This window comes from Caretta caretta, chromosome 14 (genome assembly GCF_965140235.1).
Source record: "Caretta caretta isolate rCarCar2 chromosome 14, rCarCar1.hap1, whole genome shotgun sequence".
Lineage (NCBI taxonomy): Eukaryota > Metazoa > Chordata > Testudines > Cheloniidae > Caretta > Caretta caretta.
The window spans coordinates 49,560,858-49,581,268 of record NC_134219.1 but is presented as its reverse complement, the minus strand read 5'-3'; the positions used below and the strand labels follow the sequence as shown (position 1 = coordinate 49,581,268).

The following is a 20,411-nucleotide window of genomic DNA, read 5'->3' as shown; positions in this document are numbered from 1 at the left end:
TTGGGGTGCACGACGGGAGCAAGCTCTGAGAGGGGCTGGGGCAGGGGCACAGGACGGAGTGTGGTCTCTGGGAGAGAGAGTTTCAGTGCAGGAGGGGGCTCAGGATTGGGGCAGCAGGAAAGAGTTTGGGGTGCAGGTTCCAGGAGGAGGCTCAGGGCTGGGAGTTGGGGTGCAGGCTCTGGGAAGGAGTTAGGGTGCAGGAGGCAGCTCAGGGTTGGGGCAGCGGGTTGGGGTGCAGGAAAGTTTGGGGTGTAGGGTCTAGGAGGAGGCTGGGGGTTGGGGTAAAGGCTCTGGGGTGCAAAAGGGGGTGCAGGCTCCAGGAGGGAGTTTGGGTGCAGGAGGGGACTCAGGGCTGGGGCACAGGGTTGGGGTGCAGGAGGTGGTTTGGGGTGGGGCAGGGGTGTGGGAGAAGGTGCAGGCTCTGGGAGGGAATTTGAGTGCAGGAGGGGGCTCAAGGCTGGGGCAGGGAGTGGGGGTGCAGGCTCTGGGAGGGAGTCGGGGGGCGGGAAGGGGTGTGGGGTCCAGGAGGGGGTGCGGGGTCCAGGAGGGGCTCAGGGCTGGGGCAGACAGTTGGGTGCAGGAGGGGTTGCAGGGTCCAGGCTCTGGGAGGGGCTTCAGCACTGGGGAAGGGCTATGGAAGGAGGTGCAGGCTCTGGGAGGGAGTCGGGGGGCGGGAAGGGGTGTGGGGTCCAGGAGGGGGCTCGGGGCCAAGGCGGGGGGTGCGGTCTCTGGGAGGGAGTCTGGCGGCAGGAGGGGGGCGGGGTCTCTGGGAGGGAGCCTGGGGGCGCAGGAGGGGGGCGGGGTCTCTGGGAGGGAGCCTGGGGGCGCAGGAGGGGGGCTGAAGCGGGCTCTCTGCCTGCCGTAGGTCCGGGCAGCCCCGAGAAGCACAGCTGCGCATGCGCCGATGGCCGCTCCCGTACACGGCCCTTCGCGGCCGCCATTTCTGTGTACGGCGGACACGTGACTCGCAGCGACAGTGGCGGGCCGGAGGCCGCTGCCCCGGGATGGGGCAATAGGCCCTCTTGGTGCTTGGAGCAAACCGCGCAGGCGCGATAGGTACCCACCGCAGGCTTCCGAGCGGGGGCGCCATCTTCTCGGGGAGAGTCTGAGCTGCACATGCGCAAACCCAGCTGTCAGGTGCCATCTTGTCTCTCGGCTTTATTCAAGCTGCGCACGCGCACTGAGCAGGCTTGGGCGGTGCTCGGGAAGGTTTGAGCCGCGTCGCGCTCCGTGTTGTACGGCAGCTCCTCTGGGCCAGTCCAGCCCCTTTCCCTAAACGGAACAATGGTCTCTGCCCGACCGCCTGAGGGAACAGGACAGTGCCGCCGTGCAGAGCGCGCCCACGGGCATCCCCGCATAGGCTGGCTGGCAGCGTCCCCCACCCCAAATGGAATGGAACAGTCCGGCCCTCTCCCTCCAGGGGCAACAGAGCCGCCCCGACCCCTCTCCCATGGGACGGGACGGTCTCGTCTGGGTCCCAGGCCGCTGATTGGCGGAACGGGATTACGTGACGTAAGAAACACAAAGCACTTTCCGTACAGAAAAATGGCCGCGCCTACTTGTAACGTAGGGGCCGAACAAGAAGACGGCGGCGGTGACGGGAGCGCGTCTTGTCCCGTTCGCTCATTGGCTCTGCGTATCTGACGCCCTTGTCGCGGATTCAGACTGAGAGGCAGCCCCTTGCTCTGATTGGGCCGCTGCTCCGTAACCTGTCGCCGTACGCGATCATGGCGGCGCCCGCTGGTGACAAAGGGCCACTTCCGGTCCTGCGCAGTCCGGGGAGGAGGGGAAATCGGTTTTTCCGGTGCTGGGCTTCGGAGGAGGAACCAGGAGGCGGGTGAGCGCGCGAGGGCTGGGGGGCGGGGCGGGGCCTGGGGTGTCTGGGGGGGGGGCCCTTGGGGTAGGGGAGGATCTGTGGGGCGGGGACAGGGCCTGGGGGGGTGGAGGATCTGCGGGGCGGGGGGGCGGGATGTGGAGGATCTGTGGGGTGGGGGTGTGGAGGATGTGAGGGTAAGGAGGATCTGTGGGGTGCGGGGTTGGGGAGGATCTGTGGGGCTCCGGGCGGAGGGGGGACAGGGCCTGAGGATATGGGGTGGGTAAGGGATCTGTATAGCTATAGGGTGGGGTAAGGTCTGGGGTGGAGTGATATGGGATTGGTAGCAGGGTGGGGAGGATATAGGGTGGCTCCCAGGGACCGCGTGAGGTTTGGATATGGGATGGCTACAGGATGGGGCCTGTGTACCAGGGTGGAGTGAGGGGCAAGTACAGGATGGGGATGGGGCAGATGCTGGATTCCAGGGTGCATGAGGGGCCATAGAGGGAAAGCACTAGGTATGTGGTAGGGGGATATAGGGCAGGCTCTGGTTACTGGCTGGGGCATATAGAGAAGTAGGATTGGCATTGGGGGTGGGTACTGGGCCTGGCATGGAGATAGGGCTATAGAGTGGATCCTGGGGGTGGGTCCAGCACTCACCATTCTATCTCCCCATGCAGGCACTGCCCCCTGGGACTGAGAGACCCCCTGCACTGTGGGGGTTACTCCCCGTGGCTCCCCCCCGGGATGTGCCGTGCCCTCAGGCCCCCCCTACAGCTCTGATCCCCGACCCAGGCAGTGACCTACCCCCATGGCCGCCACAGTGGAGAGCAGCATCATTGTCTTGGACGATGAGGAGGAGGGGCTGCCACCACCTATGCCCAGGGAGCCCCCAGGGCCCGTCTCTGCCTCCCCACAGCCCAATGGGACCCCCACCAAGAAACCAGGTCCCCTGGCCCAGCATGGTGGCAGCTTCAAGGCTGAGAACGAACAGCTCTTTGGAGAGGTGAGTGCCCCAGGCAGAGTCCCCATCGCCCATGTATGGCCTTCCCTGGCCATGTACCCCTGTTCTCTCCCACCCCACATATACCCCTCCCACACCCATGGAGTTCTGTGTCCCTTCCCGATATCCCCCACCCTGCATCCTGTTCCCTGAGCCAGCCAGTCCCTGCTCTGGGGCTGGATCTGAGCTGGCACCCCCTAGAGGGGAAAGGCCCAGTGTCCCATTCCCCACCCTGTAAGCCAGCTCTGGGACCAGATTGGAGCCAGTGCCCCCTAGAGGGGAAAGGCCCTGTGTGCCACTCCCTGCACCTCTGAGCCAGCCAGTCTCTGCTCTGGGGCTGGATCAGAGCTGGTACCCCCCATGTCTCATTCCTCAGCCAGCTGGCCTGTGAGGCTTGGGGCTTGCTCTGCCCTGGCTAAATCTGCTGGGCTGATCCTGCCCTGTGGGTCTGAGCTCGGCGCACTTCCCCCGTTGTGAAAGGGGCTTGGGAGGGAGGCCTGTGTGGCGCGAAGCATGAACAGCCCACGGCTTGTGGGCCCTGGGAGGGGTGGGAGTGAGCAGATCTCCAGGGCTGACCCAGCTGAGGGGAGGAGACTCTGGTTTTGGTTCTTTATCAAACCGTAGGGACTGAAGATGAAAATGCCCGGGGAGGCGTTCCTGTGAACAGGGGCCCTGTCCCCCCCAAGCCCTCTCCCCTGAGCCTGGTCCACTGACCAAAACACCCTGTGACTCCATCAGTGCCTTGCTGCTCTGGGCTCTGTGCCCCTCGGTCCCCTGACCCTGCTGGCCATGTGACCACCTCTGTGTCCTGTGAGCATGTGTTCCTCTCTCCCCGCCCCCCAGCCCTAGCTCTGTGTCCACCTGGTCTGGACACCCATTCTCCCTTCCGCCGAGTCCTGAAGTGCTGGCACCCATCTGACCCTTCCCCCCATGTCTCTCTTTTCAGTTCCTGGAGTGCTGTAGCCGGCTGACGGAGGAGCACCCCGAGGTGATCCCATTCCTGGCCAGCCGGCACCAGAAGGCCAGCACCGAGTTCCTGGCCTCAGCCGAGTTTCGCAATGTGCTGGGGCGCTGCCTGACGCGTGTGCAGAGTAAGCGCAGCAAAGTCTATGTCTACATCAACGAGCTGTGCACTGTGCTCAAGGCCCACACGCAGCGCCGCAAGCTGGCGCTCAGCTCAGCCCCAGCCCCCGCCACCCCCCACCAGCTAGAGCCAGCGGCGCCCCAGGGGGAGGGGATGTCGGGACAGCGTGGCACCGGCTCCAAGCGGCAAATCCGCTACCTGGAGAACCTGCTGCGTGTCTACATGGGGGAGATCCGGCGGCTGCAGGAGCGGGAGCTGGACCTGGCTGAGCTGGACAGCGAGGACTCCACCTACCTGCAGGAGAGCCGGCTCAAGCGCAAGATGATGCACATCTTTGAGCGGCTTTGCCAGCTCAAGCAGTGCAGCAGCCTGACGGGCCGGGTGATTGAGCAGCGCATCCCCTACCGGGGCACCCGCTACCCGGAGGTCAACCGGCGCATCGAGCGCTTCGTCAACCGGCCCGACGTCTTCCCCGACTACACGGACATCCTCAAGGTGATCCAGAAGGCCAGCGCCCGCCACAGCCTGGGCCTGGCCAAGCGCCAGATGCAGAGCATGGCACTGGATGCCTTTCGCGAGGTGGGCAACCGCCTGCAGGAGCGGCGCCACCTCGACCTGGTCTACAACTTCGGTAGCCACCTCACAGACCAGTACCGGCCTGGTGAGAGCACCGGGGGATGGGGGGGCCGTAGCGACCAGTACCGGGCTGGTACGAGCGGGGGTGGGGGCGTAATGACCACTACTGGTCTGGTGAGAACGCGGTGGGGAGGGGGAAGAGACGTGTACTGACCAGTACCGGGCTGGTGACAGTGTGTGTGGGGGGACGTACCGACCAGTACCGGAACGGGGGGACATACCGATCAGTGCAGGCGGAACATACCAACTGTTGTCAGCCTGGTGAGAGCATTCGGGAGGGTGCGGGGGGCAGCATTGGTTGGGGAAGGCCAGATGAGGCGCTGCCCAGTCGTCGTAGAGAGAAGGGCAGGTGGGGTTATTCTGGGTTGGGGGCGGGAGGGGGAGTGTTTCCACTCAGGGCCCCTCTGACACCCCCCCTATGTGCAGACACTGACCCCGCCCGGAGGGACTCTGCACTGGCCCGGCGGCTGCGGGAGAACCGTGAGGTGGCCCTGACGCGGCTGGACAGCGTTGTCTCGCGCTATGCCCAGCTGCAGGACGAGAGCGAGGAGGAGGAGCGTGTCCGCAAGAGAGCTGCCCAAGCCCGTGGCAGCGCTGCCCCCCGGCAGGAGGGGCTGCTGCCCCCACCCTGTCCCATGGCGCCAGACCCAGGGGAGGGGCAGTCCCACACGCAGGTGAGGTGGGGTGCATACGGCAGTGTGCGCCCTGTGGGGGGACAGAGCTCTCAAGCTGTGCCATGCACTTTGCCCAGCCCCCTGCATGGGGAAGGGAGTACTTCGGCTCCTCTGTGTGGGTGGGGCGGGGTGGGGTGGGGGGGAACGGGGACGATGATGAAGGGAGTTTGTAGACAGCCCTGTGGGGATGCGGCTGGCATAACACCCGATTCTCCACCCTCCCCAGGGCAGCCCCAGCGCAAGCACCGCAAGCCAAGGTGCACCTGTGGTCAGTGAGGAGGACGACTCGGAGGAGGAAGAGCCCTCATCAGACACAGACATTGAGGAGGAGCTGCAGCAGAGCCAAGAAGTGGGGGAGGAGGAAGAAGAGGATGCAGCCATGCAAGGTACATACCGCACAGAGCCAGGACTCCTGGATTCTATCCCAGCTCTGGGAGGGGAGTGGGGTCCAGTGGGTAGAGCAGCGGGGGCTGGGAGCCAGAACTCCTAGGTTCTGTCCCCTGCTCTGGGAGGGGAATTGGGTCTATTGGGATGTAATGGTTGGAGCAGAGGGGCTAGGAGCCAGGACTCTTGGGTTCTATTCTGTGGTGACTCTCCCAGATGCGGAAGCAGCAGGTGAGGACACGGCAGGGGACCAGGAGGACCAGTGCATGGAGTTGGGCCTGGAGCCGCTGCCATGCTCGTCAGGCGGGGAGGATCTGGAGGACGAGGATGAAGAGGAGGATGAAGAGGAAGATGAAGAGGAGGAGCCCCTGCCCCTTGCAGAGGGCGAAGGGCCTCCGTCACCCAAGGAGGGGCCACCATTCAGCCCGGTGCAGGAGCTGTTTGTGCTGGAGATTGAGGCGCTACCCCTGGAACTCAGCGAGACACCACCCCCCTCCCCCCAAATCCCAGGGGGCTCCGAGGCCACCCCCAAGGCCACCCCCTCGTCCCCAGAGCCCTCTGAGGCCACCCCACTGGGCCCCGCCTCCCCCGAGACAGTCTCTTCCCGGACTGAGCAGGAGGTCTCCCCGAAGGAGCCTGCTAGTTTTGCGGTGAAGCAGGAGGGAGGCGGCATGGGGGACTCCGGGCTCCGGACTCAGCCCCCTGCCAAGAGAAGGCAGCTGTCTGCCCCCAGGAGCCCCCTTGCCCGGCCCTTGGAGAACGGGGGCAGCATCATCAGCTCCACCAGCTTCAACGGCAGCACTGGGCCCCCGGCCTGCAAGAGGGGACGCCAGGAGCTGCCCTGTGGCAACAGGTGGGGGCAAGGGGAGACACGCCTGGCCAGGCAGTGTGTGAGGTGGGGGGAGCTCTGTGTGTCAGGTGAGGAGACAACAGGGGAGAAAGAAGTGGGCCTTGCACATCAAGGAGGGGATGCTGGGCTGGAGCTGACGCTGTGGTTCCCTCTCTTGTCCTGCTCCTGACTGGGAACCACAGCAATGGGTGAGGGTCTTTGCATGGGGGGCCTTGGTGGGACAGTCACTGTCAGGGTGTGGTGGCCACTCCAGCCCATCCGTGTCCAGCCATCCCCAGTGGGTGAAGGGGGCTGGGAGCAGAGCCTGTTCCAAGGGGCCCATGGGTTCAGGAACCATCTTCCCTCTTGGCCTGCCATGGGGAGGGTGGGCCCTGGTATGGGGGTGCATTGTGGGAGAAGGGGAACCCTGCCCCTGGTGTGATGGGCTGACTCCAGGTGCCACCCCATGCCGTCCCCTCCCCCATGACCCCCATCTCTCCCGCCCTTGCCAGCAGCTGCCTCGAGGTTCACAGCATCGGCTCAGAGGATGAGGACTTGGAGCTGCCGCTAGATGGCCTGCTGCCCCGCAGCCCTTTGCCTGACTCCACCCGTGCCGACTCGCCCTTCCATAGCTTGGTCAGCAGCTCCCAGGGCAGCCCGCAGCTGTGCCAGCGACTCCTGCCCAAGATCTGCAAGGTGAGGGGCTGGCCGAGGTGGGGGGTGAGTGGGGATGCCAGTTTGGATGAGAGGTGGCCTGACCATGTGTCCCTGCCCTGCTCTCTCCCCAGACCAGCGTGGCGACTCAGTGTGACCCGGAGGAGATCATCATTCTGTCGGACTCGGATTAGACCCTCTGTCTGCCCAGGGGGGCTGGAGACTCTGGGGAGCAGGGAGGGCAACAGGGTTTGTTTGTGGCTGATTCTGGGGTGGGGTTAAGGGGGTGGAGCAGAGCCCCCCCATCTCTTGGGCTGCCCCTCCCTCTTTGTACAAAAGAAACGTTTAAAAAACAAAAAAAACCTGAAAAATAAAATCTTTTTTCTTACTCAGCAGCTGCTGGCTCTGGGCTGTGACTGAGCTGGGGGGGCGGTAAAGGGATATGGGGGGGCAGGTGGCTCTGTGGGGGGAGGGGCTATGACTGAGCTGGGGGGCGCTAAGGGGTAAAGGGCCTGGGGGGCAGGTGGCTCTGTGGGGGGAGGGGGGCTGGCCTGTCCCTGGGCGGGGCACAGCTGGCTTTGGCGGGGCGGGGACTAGACGGGGAGGCCCCGCCCCTTTCCGGCCCTGTCTGTCACGGAGGAGGGAGTTAAAGAGCAGCTGGAGCCGTCGGAGGCCGCTTTTTCCCAGGGAAGGAACTGAGCCTGCGCAGCGCTGATCCCTTTAAGGCTCGGCATTTAAAGACGAAGTTCCGTTGTCGGCCGACGTTGGCTCAGCGATGGAGAGCGGCGGCTGGGCCTGCCCCTTTAAGAGGAAGGAGTTAAGGGGCTCCACAATCCGGGCTGGGCCGCGTTAAAGGGGAGGGCGGGCTGTCGGCGGACAGTGCCCCCGTGGCAGCCTGCGGGCGACAGCGCCTGCCCCTTTAAACCAAGCAGGGGCGGGGCCGAGGACTGGGGGGAGGAGGGTGAGTAACAAGATGGTGGCGGCGGCCTGAGAGACCCGGAGCGCGAGCGCGCGGGTCAGCGGGGGGGCGACGGGAAGGAGGGGCCCAAGGGGGCTGGGGGGGTGGCATGGGGGGAGGGGCCTGTGGGCTGAGGAGCGGGGGGGAGCTGGGGGGCGACATGAGGGGGGAGGGGCCCGAGGGGTCTGTGGGCTGAGGAGCGGGGGGGGAGCTGGGGGGCGACATGAGGGGGGAGGGGCCCGAGGGGTCTGTGGGCTGAGGAGCTGGGGGGCGACATGAGGGGGGAGGGGCCTGTGGGCTGAGGAGCGGGGGGGGAGCTGGGGGGCGACATGAGGGGGGAGGGGCCCGAGGGGTCTGTGGGCTGAGGAGCGGGGGAGAGCTGGGGGGCGACATGAGGGGGGAGGGGCCCGAGGGGTCTGTGGGCTGAGGAGCGGGGGAGAGCTGGGGGGCGACATGAGGGGGGAGGGGCCCGAGGGGTCTGTGGGCTGAGGAGCATGGGGGGGCCCGAGGGGGTCTGTGGGCAGAGGGGCGGGGAGAGCGGGGGGGGCAGAGGGTCTGGGGGGTGACATGAGGGGGGAGGTGCCCGAGTGATCTGTGGGCAGAGCGGCGGGGGGGGGAAGCTGGGGGGTGACATGGGGGGAGGTCTGTGGGTAGGGAGCTGGGGGGTGACATGGGGGGCCCGAGGGATCTGTGGGCAGAGGAGCGGGGGAAACTGGGGGGGGTGACATGAGGGGGGAAGGCCTAAGGAATCTGTGGGCAGAGGGGCGGGGAGGACATGGGGGGGCGACATGAGGCAGGAGGGGCCCGAGGGGTCTAGGGGCGGGGGGGAGCTGGTGGGTGGCATGAGGAGAAAGGAGTCTGTGTGCAGAGGGGCTGGGGATTGGGGCACTGTGGGGGAGGCCAGTTGGCTTTGAGGTTGAAGGGGGCTAGGGGCAGGGTAGGAGCTGAAAGGAGGGTTGGGGGGTGACATGGCATGGGGCGGCTGGGAAGCAAGCTGGGGGGTATAAGGTGAGGGGCTGTTGGGGAGGGGGAGGAGGAGGCTCTGTGCGAGTTGAGATGGGCTAGGGGAGGTTTGCAGGAGGGAAGTATAAGGTCGGAGGGTCAGGGGTTGTGATCGGGTGGTGCCTGAGAGTTGGGGGCTGAAGTAGGGGGTTGGGGGAGGTTATGACCGGAGGGGTGGGGAGTGTTAAGGGCAGTTATGCGTGGGGGGCAGGGAGCCAGGCAGGGGCTCAGGGGTTACTTTATGATAAGGACATAAGAGGGACCAGACTGGGTCCGACCAATTGTCCATCTAGCCCAGTGGCCGGTGCCAGATGCTTCAGAGGGAATGAACAGAAAGGGGCAGTTATTGAGTGATCTCCCCTGTCACCCACTCCCAGCTTCTGGCAGACACTCCCTTATTCACTTTCTCCGCCCCATTCACGATGTGGTCGACCTCTGTCGTACCCCCTCAGTTATCTCTTTTCCGAGCTGAACGGTGCCAGTCGTTTTACTCTCTCTCCGCGTACGGAAGCTATTCCATCCCCCTGATCATTTTTGTAGCCCTTCTTTGTACTTTTTTGCAATTCCAATATATCTTTTTTGAGATGGCGCGACCAGATCTGCCTGCAGTATTCAAGGTGTGGGCGTACCATGGAGGCAGTACTATAGACAGGCAGTATGACCTTTTCTGTCTGATTATCTGTCCCTTTCCTAACGGTTCCCAACATTCTTTAGTTTTTTTGACGGCCGCTGCACATTGAGTGGATGTTTTCAGAGAACTATCCACGACTCCAAGATCTCTTTCTTGAGGGGTAACAGCTAATTTAGACCCCACCATTTTATATGTATAGCTGCGATGATGTTTTCCAACGTGCATTACTTTGCATTTATCAACACTGAATTTCATCTGCCATTTTGGTGCCCAGTCACCCAGTTTTGTGAGACCCCTTGGTAGCTTTGGACTTAACTGTCTTGAGTAATTTTATATCCTCTGCAAATTTGCCCTCTCACTGTTCACCCTTTTTCCCGAGGTTTGGGGATGTATGGGGATTGGGGCAGGGGCCGGTAGTGTTAGGCCGGGGGCGGGGGATATGGGGAGGTATGGGTGGGAAGGGGAGCTGGGCATGGGTTGATTATATAGCAGAAGCAGGAATGGGTGTTGGTGGGGTGGGAGGGCTGTAATGGGGGCTGAGGGGAGGGTGTGGAGGAGAAGCTGCGGTTTGGCAATAATGCAGGCAGGGAGAGTGCAGAGGGAAGGGAGGTGGATTGTGATGGGGAAGAGGGGGGCTGGAGGGGGCTCAGTGTGTGTGATGGGTGCCCCACACACCCCAGTCTCTCTGAGTGCCCTGGTTCTGCTCCCACAACCCGGAAACTATGTCTCTTTGCCTGGGGCTCCTCCTCCCCCACGTTCCCAGACACACTTGTATATCACTGTTCTTTCCAAACATGCTATGGACAGCCCAGACAGACCTCAGCCAAGTGCTGCAGGGCTGCGGGTGGTGGTGCTGTGGAGGAGTTAGGAGTTGGAGAAGGTCTTGTCCGAGGGGCGCACCCCAATAGGGGTCGGTAAGGATTTTCATGAGTTGGTTGGTCCCAGAGGGGGAGTTCATGGTGTTTTTTTGGGAATTGCTCTAACCTGGGGGATTGGGACTGGGGCACAATTGTCGCCTATGGTTCATTCCACAAAGGGTTAAATGTCTCAGTGACTCTCCTCAGATCCAGGGCCTGCCCTGCTCCCTGTGCTGGGGAGGGGTCTGAGTCACAGGATCTGTGGGGGTGCCCAACCAACAGAAGGCCCCCTCCCTGCCCTGGGGATCTTTGGAACGCAGCATCTGAGGAAGGAGGAGGGGTCTCCTTAGCACCCCATAGAGAGGGTCTCTGGGACACCAGATTGTTGGGGGTGTCTCCCAGCACCCCACAGCTCTAATCCTCTGTCTCTCGCAGGCAGTCCATCCCTGGCACCATGGACCCAGCATGCGGTGCCATTGTGCACGTGGACTTCCCTGAGATCACCAGCGCCCTGCTGGAGAACCTGAACCAGCAGCGGGTGGAGGGCAAGCTGTGCGACATCTCCATCCACGTGCAGGGCCGGGTGTTCCGGGCCCACCGGGCCGTGCTCGCCGCCTCCTCGCCCTACTTCCACGACCAGGTGCTGCTGAAGAACATGACGTCCATTGTGCTGCCCAACGTCATGGACCCGGGCGCCTTTGAGACAGTGCTGGGCTCCGCGTACACTGGCAAGCTGAGCATGGCCTCGGACGAGATTGTCAACTTCCTCACCGTGGGCAGTGTGCTGCAGATGTGGCACATCGTGGACAAGTGCACGGAGCTGCTCAAGGAGGGGCGGGGCACCACTGGCCCCTCGCCTTCCTCCTCTTTCCGTGCCCACTCCAGCCGCACCAGCGAGAACCAGTCCCCCAGCAGCAGTAACTACTTCAGCCCCCGGGAGACGGGCGAGGGGCCGGAGCATGGGCCTGCCAAGTACGCGCTGCGAGGGGTGGCTGGCGGCATAGAGCGGGATGGGTCGGAGGGGCCGGATGAGGAGGTGATCTTCCAGGCCGAGAAGGGTCCCACCCGCTGCCCCGAGCCCTTCTCTGGCGGCAGCAAGTTCATCCTGGAGACAGACGATGACGTGAGTGACAGCGGCGGGGATGGGGGGGGCGGGGGGCGGCGCCCAGCCTACGTGCAGCCCAGCATCATGCCGCAGAAGCAGTGGGTGTACATCAAGAAGGAGCGGTCCCAGGAGGACTTGGTGCTGACGTGCGAGGAGGACGAGGACCCGGTGGAGGTGGGGCCGGCCCCTGGTGAGCCCCCCCTCAGCATCAGTGACGTCCGTACGCTGACCGAGCCCTCCGGGGCCAAGCTGGAGGAGCAGGTCAACTTCTGCGAGTCCTCGGAGGACTTCCCCTCGCCCTACGAGGGGCTGGAGGAGGGGCCGGGTAGTGGCGGCAGCTTTGCCCAGCGTTCCCTCATGCCCATGGACATGCAGGGCAACCAGATCCTGGTCTTCCCCCCCCAGACCCCTGTGGAGCACGGGGCCGTGCAGCTGGCGGCCGGCTCGGGCGATGGCAACAAGATCTTCATGTGCCACTGCGGCAAGGCCTTCTCCCACAAGAGCATGCGCGACCGGCACGTCAACATGCACCTCAACCTGCGCCCCTTCGACTGCCCCGTCTGCAACAAGAAGTTCAAGATGAAGCACCACCTGACGGAGCACATGAAGACGCACACCGGCCTCAAGCCCTACGAGTGCGACGTCTGTGCCAAGAAGTTCATGTGGCGAGACAGCTTCATGCGCCACAAGGGGCACTGCGAGCGGCGCCACCGCCTCTCTGGGGCGGGTGGGGGACTCAAGAAGGAGCCTGTAGCCGCAGGCGCGGGAGGGGAGGGCGACTGGGCAGTGCTGCGGGAGCCCCAGGCTGCCGGCAGGTCTCCACGCAGCGAACTGGGCTTCGGTGGGGGGAGCGGGGCGAAGATGTGACGTGGTGGACGGCCTCCCCTGCCCTGCACATGGACACCCCCTCCTCCCCAACAGCCCCTGGGGCACAGACATGACATGCCCCCCCCCACCCCCATCCGAGATGCACAGACTCGACAGTGACTGGATCCCCACCTGAAGCAGCCAGCTCTTCCCAGGATGCTGTGGGGCGGGGGGGGGGCCGAGGAGTCAGGATGCCCTCTGGGGGTGGGGTGAGACAGGAAGCAGTGATGATTGTACAGACTGAAGTCTCTGTCGGGGTCCTGGGTAGTGAATTCCATGCCCGCACTCCACTGCCAGGAGGGAGCTGGATTCCTGGGATGTGGTTTTGTGGGTCCATAGCTGTGTACCCTGGGGGGACCTGGACTCCTGGGTCCCTGAGGAACTCTTAACACTAACCCCCCATCCTTGCTGGGTGGGGGGCACCTCCCTCGCCCATGATGGGCTAAGGAGACTGGGGGTAGGGTGTGTTTGTGGGGTGTGGCCCCTCTGTGCTGTGTGTAGCAGGCCGACCTGTGGGTCGGTGAGTCTGTCCTGTCCCTGTCTGTCTGGCCGTCTGTGATTCACTTTGGTTTTCTCATATGTGTAATGACTGATGCTGAACCTGCAGCCCACCCCCTCTATCCCTTCTGGAGGATGGGGCAACCCCAAATCTCCCCTCAGACTACCCTCACCCCTCCTCCCTGGGCCAGTCCCCCTGGACCCCAATTTATGGCCAAAGGGCTAGTGTGATCCTTGGAGGTACAAACAAGGCAGTCACATGCAGGTTTGATTTTACCTTGTACCTGGCCCTGGGGCAGCCGCCGCTGGGCTCCTGTGTCCAGGTCTGGGGCCCGTGCTCCCAGACGGATGGGGATATGTTGGAGAGGGGCTGGAGGAGAGCTCAGAAAAAGCTGAAAGATACAAGGTACAGGCCTTGCAGCGATAGACTCAAGCTGCTCACATGGAGATGGCAAAGGAGTGACTGGATCCCCGCCTTGGAACAGAGCTGTGAAGCAAGGGTTCTTTGGCCCAGCAGCCAGAGAGCCAGAGTCTGGAGACCAGGGGCAGGTTTTGACCAGGGAGGGGCATGGGAACTGCTGCCAAAGGGGGCCACGTTCTGACCAGGATGGGGCAGCTGAGAGAGCTGCTCCAGGCCTAACAGGGTTAGTGCCAGGCAGGTTGCTGGGCTGTGTTCTGCTGGGGGCATATGAGATCCGGCCTTGGGATCTATTAATATCCCCTCCCTATAGTGGGGTGGGGTCCTGTGCCCCTCTGTGCTTCACCCCCCCGTCCCTCTCTGGGACAGCACCCCCCTTCCATCCCGACTGCCCTCAGGACAGCATCCTCTGTGCCCTTTTCTCCATCTCTCCCCTCCCTGGACAACGCCCCTCCAGGGATGACTCCCCCAGTTTGGTGCTCCCCCTTCCTCCCTGGTACAACACCCTCCCCCCACTCCCTAAGCACAGAGCTAACCTGAATGTAGGTACGATGCCACCTTCCCTTCCAAGGGCTGGGGATGAATGCCCCCCGGTTCCATTGAGGGGCATTCCAGTGAGAAGGGCAGGCCCCATGGTAGGAGCACCTGGTGTTTGTTGTGTGATGTAGTAATCTGCCCATTACAAACTGAACAGGGGCTCTGTCTCTAACCCCTCCTCCCCAGAGGAAAAAAAATGAGGGGGGGGGGGAATAGCTCGGTGGTTTGAGCATTGGCCTGCTAAACCCAGGGCTGTGAGTTCAATCCTCGAGGGGGCCATTTAGGGATCTGGGGCAAAAATTGGGGCTTGGTCCTGCTTTGAGCAGGGGGTTGGACTAGATGACCTCCTGAGGTCCCTTCCAACCCTCATATTCTATGATTCTATGAGGATCCCTCCAATGCTGGGCTAAGGGGGCAGCCACTGGATTGGGCCTTAGGACTCCTGGGTTCTGTCTCCAGCTCTGGGAGGGGAGTGGGGGCTAGTGGGTTAGAGCAGGGGGGAGGGGCTGGGAGCCAGGACTCCTGGGTTCTCTCCTGTTGTTGTTTTGGGAGTAAGTCCTTCCCCCATTCCACCTCTGTGCCTGTTTTCCCCACTGCAGGGTGAGGGGTGGGGAGAATCATCTGGCTCAGTGAGGAGCTGGGTGGCACTTCTGCCTCTGCTCAGAGTGGGGCTCCCCACTCCCTCTTGCCCCTCGGTTCCTGTCTGGTTCAGTTCTTTTGTAACTTGATTCTTTGTTGGTTTTTTAATGTCTATAAATATTTATTGGTCTGTTTGAGGCCCGGCTCCTGCTTCTCATTGTGTGCCAGTGCCCTCCAGGAAAGCACCCCCCAAAATGGCATGAGGACCCCCCAACACCAGGCTTGTGAGATGGGGCACAACCAGGATCCCTCACAGCACACCTCCCTCTGGTGCCGGCTGGGGAGACCATGTATTCAGGACCCACAGCACAGTCCCCCTCCCCCTCACAGCACAGCAGCCCCTAGCACCAGGCTGGATTTTGAGGTTCCACTCTGTTCCAGTTGCTAGTTATATATCACACACCCTGCCCTGTTACACAACCCCGACTGCATGCCTGATTCATGGGCCAGAAGGGGCTGGGCATGGGGTTATGTAACCTTCCATGGGCAGGGGGATAAAAGCAGCCCCATATCTGCTTGGTGCCCAAATGCATGGGAAGAGCTGAGTCACACCCCAAACTCTCCACCCAAGTGAGTCTGCAGGGTGATGGAGCAGCTGGGGGCAGAGAAGGGATGGGGAGAGGGAGTGATGGGGGGGTTCAGAGTCTGGGGGTGTCTTGGGATTTGAGGTGCACCTGAGAGCTGATCCTGCTGGGCTGGGGGATGCTGGGGGGACTGATGGGTATGGGGACCTACAGGCTGGGCAGGCTGTGCTCCAGGTTCTCTGGCCTTGGCAGCATGGGGTGGGGGTGTCTGGGGGGTGGCTTTTTCATCACCAGCCTGAGTCTCTCCCTGCAGCTTCTGCCACAACACCCCTCGTGATGCTACTGCGAATCGCCCTGCTCCTGCTCCTGCCCCTGGGGCTCTGGGGAGAGAGGTGAGTGGGGGGCTCTCCCCACACTGCAGAGGTTGGTGGAGGGAACATCCCCAAACCCTTCCCCCAGTGCCTCAGGGGATGGAGATTGATCCCTGCACAAACCCCCTGGGGCAACAGATCCAATTCAGGGAAAGGGGGGCAACAGCACCTCCAGGGTGATGGGGCCAATCCCGGGGGGCTGTACGCCTTAACTATCCCCATCTGGTTCTGCAGGGAGAAGCCTAAATTCTGCGGGGAAGTCACTGAATGTTTCACCTTTGACCTCATCTGCAACAGCTCAGACTATGAGGTGAGGGTCAGTTGTGGGGGAGGGAAAACCTGCTAAAATACCCCCTCCTGAGATGGCTAGTTCCCCCCACCCTGGGGCTGGATTGGAGCCTGTGTCCCCTAGCGGGGAAAGGAACCCCATCTCATTCCCCACCCTCTGGAGTCAGCCAGTCCCCCTGAAGCTGGGAGGGAGGGGGGTGGAGGGATGGGTCAGGAAGAATGGGAAGGAATTGACCCCACTCCCGTGCTCCTGTCTGTCCTCCCCCCCCGCCCCCAGGCCCGGCTTTACCCCCCCTCGGCCTGGGTCAGCACCCGTGTGAACAACACGTACACAGCCGCCAAGACCACCGGCTTCTGGCACCTCTTCCGCTACATCCAGGGCCGGAACCAGCTGGGTAAGGTGACCCCCACAGCCCCTCTGCCCCCAGCCTTGGACTCCACCCCCACAGCTCCCCAACCCCCACATATAACCCCCCTCCTAGAGCCCTTAGAAGACCCACAGCCCTGCTTCACCCATATGCCCCTCTGCGCCCCCAACCATACCCCCCTCTCCCTCCCAGGTCCCCCAAACCCCATAGCCTTCTCCCATGGGGTCCCTACAGGCCCCCAAAACTCCATTGCTCCAGATAGCCCATAATCCATCCCTCAGAGACCCTGTAACAACCTGAGAAACTCCTTCCAAGGTCCCCAGGGGCTAACGGGAGGGACGTAGGGTGTTGGGCCACCCCTCCTGCTCTCTGGGGCTGCTTCACGTTTAATGAGCCTCAGTAGAACAGGGACAGAAGAAAAGGGGGTCTCTACCCTCCCCCAGGAGCTGGCTGCAGTTGAGGGGGGCTGGGGATTGGGGGTGGTTCTGGGGAGGGGAGGACTTCCGGATTCTGAGCAAACATGACACACACCCGGCAGGTGTGAAGATCCCGATGACCACACCGGTTCTGACCCGGGTGGACCAGGCTGCTGGAGAGATGCAGGAGTACACCATCTCCTTCCTGCTGCCGGCAGCGCGGCAGGGCGACCCCCCACAGCCCACCGAGCCTGCTGTGAGTGACTCCCCCCACTGAACCCACTGAGTGACCCCCAGCCCCCACATGGCTCCCCACTGAGCCTGCTGTGACCCCCCCCCCCACTGAACCCACTGAGTGACCCCAACCCCCACATGGCTCGCCACCGAGCCTGCTGTGAGTGACACCCCCACTGAACCCACTGAGTGACCGCCACCCCCCACACGGCTCCCCACCAAGCCTGCTGTGACTCCCCCCACTGAACCCACTGAGTGACCCCCACCCCCCACATGGCTCCCCACCGAGCCTGCTGTGACTCCCCCCACTGAACCCACTGAGTGACCCCCAGCCCCCACATGGCTCCCCACTGGGCCTGCTGTGAGTGACACCCCCCGCTGAGTGACCCCCAGCCCCCACATGGCTCTCCACTGGGCCTGCTGTGAGTGACACCCCCCACCAAACCCACTGAGTGACCCCCCCACTGCCTCCAATTCTCCCACCCAGCCCACTGTGAGTGACCCCCATCCCCACAACTGCTCCCTACCAAACTTGCTATAAGTGACCCCCACTGTCCCAACTATCTACTGAACCTGCCGTGAGTGACCCCCAACCCAGCCTGGCCGGGGACTGACCGTCAAACCCCGGTCTGGCTGGGGCTGTCGCACCCCCCCCTCCCCCCCACACACACACCCCCCAGCCTGGCTGAGGCTGACACCCTCTCTCTGTGTCTGGCCCAGGTTTTCATCGAGCGGTTCCCTGCTCTGCCCACCTACGTTCGCTCCTTTGGGGGGTGGCTCACGGACGCCAATCGAGGGACCCACATCCAGGCCCTTGATGCCTCCCTGGGGAGGGACGCCCGGCACTTCAACCGCTCCTGGCACTACTCAGCTGGCTACAACAGGTGGGGGGAGACCTGTTTGCTGCCTCCCTGGGGTGCTGGGGCGGAGCAGGGACCAGCATTCCCCAGGGCGCAGCAGCAGGGCCAACCGCAGGGGAGCAACCCCCTGAGTCAGGCACCAAACCTCCAGGCGCTTGGCCCCAAACCCGGGGCCTTTGTGAAGGGGTGGGAAGTTGGTGGGGTGACCAGATGTCCCGATTTTATAGGGACAGTCCCGATATTTGGGGCTTTGGCTTATATACGCTCCTTCCCCCCAATCCTGATTTTTCACACTTGCTGTCTGGTCACCCTAGGTGTTGGGGGGCTGCCCTGAGCTCCCCCCGCCATCCTGCTGGGACAGTATTATCCATGCCTCTAGATGTAGTGGGGGAGTGGATTCTGCCCCCCCATCTGCCTGTCCTCCCCCACCACGCAGCCCCTCTCTGCTACTCCTCAGGCTCTTCACCCCCTCTCCCAGGCCTGGGGGTGGGGGCTGCAGCAGGCCCCCCTCTCCCCTTCCAGGCTGGGGACAAGCAGCTCCAGGGGCTCTTTAACTCCCCCGCCACCTCACAGAGCAGCTGCTGCAGGAAGGGGGCAGCGGACTGACCCATTGCTCACAGGAGACGGGGAGAAAAGAGCAGACTGACCCATAGAATGACCCACTGCTCACAGTAGGTGGGGTGTGGCACTCCCCTGACCTGCTGCAGGTCTTTATCTCCCTCCTCCCCCTCCCATCCTATGAGTGAGGCTGGGGGTTGCAGAGAGGAGGGGGAGAGGGAAATCTGTCTGCAGTAGCTATGGTTGGTTGCTCTGCCCCCCAAGGTGGGCAAGTGGGACAGACAGCCAATCAGAGGGCTAAACACTCACTAGTGGGACACGTTTAAGGATTGCACCAAGAGCTGAGATGGGGGGAGGTTCCCTGTTGCACCAGAAGCTGGGTGGGATCTCTAGGGAGCAGGTTTACAGGGTACAAGGTGCAGCTGGGAGGAGTGTCCATGTGGGGCCCAGTTTACCTGTTGTACCACAGGGTCAGGTTTAAGGGTTACACTGGGAGCTGCGGGGTGCTAGGGGGCTGGGTTTGTCTGTTACCCCAGGAGCTGGGAGTGGTGTCATTGGGGGCAACAAGTTGACCTGTTATGGCAAGAGCTGGGGGAAAAGGGGTCCTGGGGGGTGGGGGTAGGTTACTAGAGATGTGGGGGGCACTAGGAGACAGGTTTATCTTTCACACCAGACTAGGTGGGTGGGATGGTTTCTGTGGGGAGGGGACAGGTTTACCTGTCCAGGCAGGAGCTGGGGGAAAGGGGTGACTAGGGGACAGGTTTCTCTGTTTCACTGGGAGCTGGGGGGCAGTGAATGCTCATTGCGGGGCAAGTGTATCTGTTACCTCAGGATCTGGAGGAAAGGGGGCAGGGGGGGAAACATGTTTATCTTCTACACCAGTAGCTTGGGGAAGCAGTGACTGGGGACCACTTTACCTATGGGGGGGTGTTGCTGGGGGACACATTGACTTGTCACACCAGCAGCTGGGAGGGGTCAGGGTCCCTGGGCAGGTTTACCTGTCACAGCAGCAGCTGGCCAGGGGGAGAGGGGGGAAGGAGCTAGTTGGGGGCCGAGTTTGCCTGTTACATTGGGAGTTGTGGGGAGGGTAGGAGGGCAGATTTTCCTGTTTCACTGGGATCTGGGGGGAAGGGAATGGGGGGGGAGGACAAGTTCTCAGGGGATGTTATTAGAGAGGTCGCAGGTTTCCCTGTTACCCCAGGAACCGGGGGAGGGATTAGTGGGGGGCAGGTTTCCTTGTTACCCCAGGAGCCGGGGGGATTAATGGGGGGTCAGTTAGTGGGGGGTTCTGGGGTAGGTTAGTGGGGGGCAGGTTTTCCTGTTACCCCAGAAGCTGGGTGGGGGAATAGGGGGGCAGGTTTCCCCATTACAGCAGGTTCTTGGGGGAGGATTGGGGGGCAGGTTTTCCTGTTACCCCCAGAGCCAGGGGAATTAATGGGGGCCCGGTTTCCCTATTACAGCAGGTTCTGGGGTGTGTTAGTGGTGGGCCAGGTTTTCCTGTTACCCCAGAAGCTGGGTAGTGGGGATTGAAAGGCCAGGTTTCCCCCTTGCAGCTGGTTCTAGGAGGGATTCGGGGGCAGATTTCCCTTTACAGCAGGTTCTGGGAGTCCCCCAAGCCCTGACCCGCTCTATTGTTCCCGTCTCTCTGCAGTCCCATGAAGCTGTTCGACCGCCACAACGAGGTCTGGCGCCTGGCATGGGGCGGCCTGGGCTGCGCCCCAGAGTGAGCCCCCCCAAATGTCACCCACTGGCATCGCAGCCCCGCCAGGAGTGAGAAACCCAGCTCTCGATTCCGCCCCCCACGAGTGAGCTCCCAGTGACCAGCCCCCCTCCTCCCCACCCCCCATAATAAAGCCAAGTGACCAAGGCTGCCCTGTGTATGAGGCATGAATTCTGGTTGCTGCCTTAAAGCTGGACAGGCCAGGGGTGGGGGGGTCCCCTGGCAGCTGCCCTAGTGGGTCACCAGAAGGGGGTGCGCGCTAGGGTCTGTGGTAGCCCCAAACCCCAAAGAATTTGACCTAGGGAAGCAGAGAACAGGATCTGGACTGGGAGGAGGGAAGAAATGGGCATTGGGGGAGGGGCAGGGGGCATACCTAGGGGCTGGCCAGGGAGAGCGGTGGGGGGAGGCTCTGGTTGAGGTGGCAGATGTGGGGGGAAAGGAGGACCTGGGGGAGATCAGGATGGGGTGGGACTGCAGGGGAGG

The 20,411-nt window shown here is 62.8% G+C and overlaps 3 protein-coding genes and 1 long non-coding RNA gene across 12 annotated transcripts in view; 3 read left to right on the top strand and 1 right to left on the bottom strand.

Annotated features, from left to right (window-relative positions):
- Positions 1–1,604, bottom strand: part of LOC125621018 (uncharacterized) — a 49,619-nt gene extending 48,015 nt beyond the window's left edge. Inside the window, exon 1 of the long non-coding RNA XR_012665013.1 lies at positions 1,065–1,604. This is a non-coding gene — a long non-coding RNA (uncharacterized LOC125621018). The remainder of the gene's footprint in view (positions 1–1,064) is intronic.
- A 25-nt stretch (positions 1,605–1,629) lies between these two features.
- Positions 1,630–7,472, top strand: DAXX (death domain associated protein). 5 transcript variants are annotated; one of them, XM_048817372.2, is made up of 8 exons: positions 1,630–1,837; positions 2,494–2,819; positions 3,763–4,561; positions 4,963–5,210; positions 5,437–5,596; positions 5,811–6,447; positions 6,936–7,119; positions 7,212–7,472. In XM_048817372.2, exons 2-8 carry the CDS (start codon positions 2,625–2,627, stop codon positions 7,269–7,271), a joined length of 2,283 nt encoding a protein of 760 aa, XP_048673329.1. In that variant the 5' UTR covers positions 1,630–1,837; positions 2,494–2,624; the 3' UTR covers positions 7,272–7,472. The 5 variants fall into 5 exon arrangements, with proteins under 5 accessions (XP_048673329.1, XP_048673330.1, XP_074975776.1 ...); XM_048817373.2 differs by having other exon boundaries at positions 1,636–1,837; positions 6,939–7,119; XM_075119675.1 differs by lacking the exon at positions 1,630–1,837 and adding an exon at positions 1,993–2,010.
- A 466-nt stretch (positions 7,473–7,938) lies between these two features.
- On the top strand, positions 7,939–14,723 carry ZBTB22 (zinc finger and BTB domain containing 22). 5 transcript variants are annotated; one of them, XM_048818059.2, is made up of 3 exons: positions 8,031–8,092; positions 10,476–10,582; positions 10,961–14,723. In XM_048818059.2, exon 3 carries the CDS (start codon positions 10,980–10,982, stop codon positions 12,495–12,497), a length of 1,518 nt encoding a protein of 505 aa, XP_048674016.1. In that variant the 5' UTR covers positions 8,031–8,092; positions 10,476–10,582; positions 10,961–10,979; the 3' UTR covers positions 12,498–14,723. The 5 variants fall into 5 exon arrangements, with proteins under 5 accessions (XP_074975774.1, XP_048674016.1, XP_074975773.1 ...); XM_075119671.1 differs by lacking the exon at positions 8,031–8,092 and adding an exon at positions 9,232–9,692; XM_075119673.1 differs by lacking the exon at positions 10,476–10,582 and having other exon boundaries at positions 7,939–8,038.
- Positions 14,724–14,845: 122 nt separating this feature from the next.
- On the top strand, positions 14,846–20,066 carry LOC125621308 (heme-binding protein 2). The gene is made up of 7 exons (XM_048818060.2): positions 14,846–15,159; positions 15,427–15,505; positions 15,719–15,794; positions 16,050–16,167; positions 16,679–16,812; positions 17,511–17,674; positions 19,860–20,066. The coding sequence occupies exons 2-7, from the start codon at positions 15,450–15,452 to the stop codon at positions 19,933–19,935; spliced, it is 624 nt and encodes a 207-aa protein (XP_048674017.1). The 5' UTR covers positions 14,846–15,159; positions 15,427–15,449; the 3' UTR covers positions 19,936–20,066.
- The last annotated feature ends 345 nt before the right edge of the window (positions 20,067–20,411 follow it).